Source organism: Gavialis gangeticus, unplaced genomic scaffold, assembly GCF_001723915.1.
Source record: "Gavialis gangeticus isolate Ggan-Ray unplaced genomic scaffold, GavGan_comp1, whole genome shotgun sequence".
Taxonomy (NCBI): Eukaryota; Metazoa; Chordata; order Crocodylia; family Gavialidae; genus Gavialis; species Gavialis gangeticus.
This window is the reverse complement of record NW_017729022.1, coordinates 159,137,371-159,140,493: the sequence shown is the minus strand read 5'-3', so window position 1 is coordinate 159,140,493 and position 3,123 is coordinate 159,137,371. Positions and strand designations below refer to the sequence as shown.

Here is a 3,123-nt window from a genome sequence, read left to right as displayed (position 1 = left end):
GGGGGGGGGGAGGGGCAAGGGGGGGGGGGGGGGGGGGGGGACAACATATGTGCCCCTTAAGACTTCTATGCCCACAGTGGGGCATAGGGCTGCAGTTGGACTGGACCAGCTCCAGACAGGAGCTGTCTCTGCAGCCTGGTGGTTGAGACCCGGCATGGAAATCCTCCGTGGCTGCCAAGGTGAGGCGTGGTGGTGCGGTTATGCCTTGTGCTGCTGCCAGGTGGGCAGGGGGCGCCTCAGCTCGCTGCCATGGTGGTGTGGTGCTCCCTCATGTATTGGGTCCCGCCTGCTGGGCTATGGGGGTGGCTCCTGCCTGGAGCTGGTTCAGCATGATGGCAGCCCTGCACCCTGCTGTGAGCACAGAAATCGGGAGGGAGGGGAGGAGGGCACACATGTTTGCTTCTTGCCCTTCTTGCCACCTATGCCCTGTCCCCCTTTCCTACTCATCCACTTGCTGGGGACAGGGAGCTGTGGGTCAGGGGTGAGGGGCATTGGCAGGAGAATGGTCTATGGGTCAGGAGTGAGGGGCGCTGGCAGGGCCAGGGGGTTGCGACTGGGGAGTGAACTTGCAGGTCCAGAGGGCTGTGGGTCAGGAGTGATGGGCACCAGCAGGGCTGTGGGTTGGGAGTGAGGGGCAGGAGTAGGGCACCTGACCTATCAGGGCTGCTCAGTGCCACAAAGCAGCATAAGGGACTAGGATGACAGACAGCTGCAGCTGAACCTGCATCCTGGTGAGTGGTGGTGGCAGGGGGAGGTCTGATTTTTCCAGGATAAAGAAACAAAACAAAGTCAAATGCCAAAATATATAAGTATTCATAATTTATTTTATTATAGTGATTGAGGCTCAGGTAGGCTTCCAAATTACTATAAACTTGCAAATACAGGTTTCCCTCTATGCGGTACATGCGTTCCTGGAGAACAGGGCATAAATCGGATACACATAAAGTGAGCCCACTTTACAATGTAACAAATAGGGATAAGTTCCCATGGCAGGGAGGGAGTGAGGCGGGGACTAGGGAAGGGGCAGGGGGAGGGGTGCTGCTCCTGGGGCTGCACAAGGCAGCAAAGTAGAGGGAACAGCGGCACTCACATCAGCCACGGTTGCAGTGGCCCCGGGAGCAGCTGGTGCCTGCAGCCTCTGGGCTATACCGTGCACCGCCTGTCCCCACTCACCTCTGCTCCTGGGCTGCGCTGTGCCCTGGTGCAGGCAGCTGCTCCTGGGGCTGCTGCAGCTGGGTCTGGGGTGAGTGGGGCCATGGCCCTTTCCTCTCCCCACACAGACTTATCTGCTTGGGTGGGGGGGCATCTATGCTGATAGCATAACAGTGAATTTACCTTGCATATAACGACTTATGGGTCTAAATATGCTCATCTCATAAGAGCGAATTTGCATATAAAGAACCTGCATAAATTGAGGGAAACCTTTATTGTGTTTAACTGATCTCTCTCTCGTGGTGTTTCATTTTAATCGTGGAAAAATGTTGATTTGGGGTTTTTAATCAGAGAATTCAGGATCCCCCCTGCCCCCTGCTTTTAATCAGGGAATTTTAACCAGAGAAAACCAGGATCCCTGTTAGTATAATGGAAAAATGCTTTGTCTTAAAGGTTAAAGTACGGACAACCTTTCAGTATACGAAGGTTTGCACTTATAAAATTCAGTTTGTTGTTTTTAAACAATTTTAGATGACAACATCGGGTGGAGGAGGTTTCTGTGACTGTGGTGATACCGAAGCTTGGAAAGAAGGCCCTTACTGTAAAAAGCATGAACTTAACACATCACAGACTGCAGAAGAAGAGGTAATAATGGTTGAGACACTTAAAAGCATGAGGTTGGGTCATTCTTGTGTAGCCAGGTCAAACTTATTAACTCTGACTCTGAATTTCACAAGATTTTGCTGATGTCTGTGACCATTTTGTAACTGACTTCTGCAAGGCTTAGCATTCATCTCAAAATTAAGAAAAACAAATGCTGTAGATGTAATAAAATGAATACATTTAATTGCTGCTGTTAATGAGTAATTTATTTTAGGTCTCTTCCAATATACTGTTTAAAGGTAGCATTCCAAGCTTTATACCTAGTATTTTCTGGGATGGTTTTGAAGTGATTCAAACTGGAAAATAGGGAATTTTCACCAGAAATTGGATGTTATCCTGATATTTTTACTGTTATCATCACATCATTCATATTTATTATGTTTAGTGTGAGGAAATTAAAAGAAGAAATCATTCAGAGCATCGAAGATCTTGATGTGTTCTACTTACAGGCTAAATGAAACAAATTGACAGATCGCACCATACTTAATATTTGTATCATAGCAGTCGTTGCATATTAAATGAGATTACAAAAATCTACTTTAAATGTAAATTATTTGGATTGCGAAGTCAAGCATGTAAAATAATAGAAAACATCGGATTTCCTGTTGGCCAGCCAGCCTTTGTTCTCTATCCTTATTCTTCTTTCCTATACTGGATGAGGAAAGGGGCCTTCCAGAATATGCATTTCAATATAATCACATATGTAGAGAGGGCCAAATTAAAGCTGTGTGTACTTTTTAAAAGTTATTTACATTGCGAAGTCCAGTACAGTAAAGATGTTTTTAATCTAAATTCCTAGAATTTTTTTATGTTTTGAGGGAAAAGTTAAACAAATTCTCTTATTTATAACTGTAACAGCTTATTTATGTATTTTCAGTAATACAACTCAGACTTTTGCCACCTGAGCTACAGGATTAATTATAGTTACTAGTAATGTGAGTATACTTAGAAGGAGAGATGAACATCAGATGCCATGTTCTGTGTCTTAAGGGGATGTGGGGATGGAACTTGACTTTGGCTTTTCTCTCTGTAGTAGGAAATGGGGAGTTTCAGTTATAAACTGGTTAGGGGGGATCAGCAGGTGCTGGGGGAGTCCCTGTTCCCCCGAGCGCCGCAAGGAGTGACCAGGAACAACAGTCACAAGCTGGCGGAGGGAAGGTTTAAGTTGGACATCAGGAGGCGCTACTTCACGGTCAGGGCAGCTAGGGTCTGGAACCAGCTTCCAAGTGAGGTGGTGCAGGCTCCCACCCTGGGGGTTTTTAAGAGGAGGTTGGATGACCACCTTACTGGGGTCGTTTGACCCCAGTG

The 3,123-nt window shown here is 46.8% G+C and overlaps 1 protein-coding gene across 2 annotated transcripts in view; it reads left to right on the top strand.

Moving 5' to 3' along the window:
- Nucleotides 1-3,123, top strand: part of UBR2 (ubiquitin protein ligase E3 component n-recognin 2) — a 119,359-nt gene that overhangs the window by 10,157 nt on the left and 106,079 nt on the right. For both annotated transcript variants that reach the window (XM_019516393.1, XM_019516392.1), the window contains exon 4: nt 1,684-1,797. In XM_019516393.1, coding sequence (XP_019371938.1) covers nt 1,684-1,797 — 114 coding nt within the window. The remainder of the gene's footprint in view (nt 1-1,683; nt 1,798-3,123) is intronic.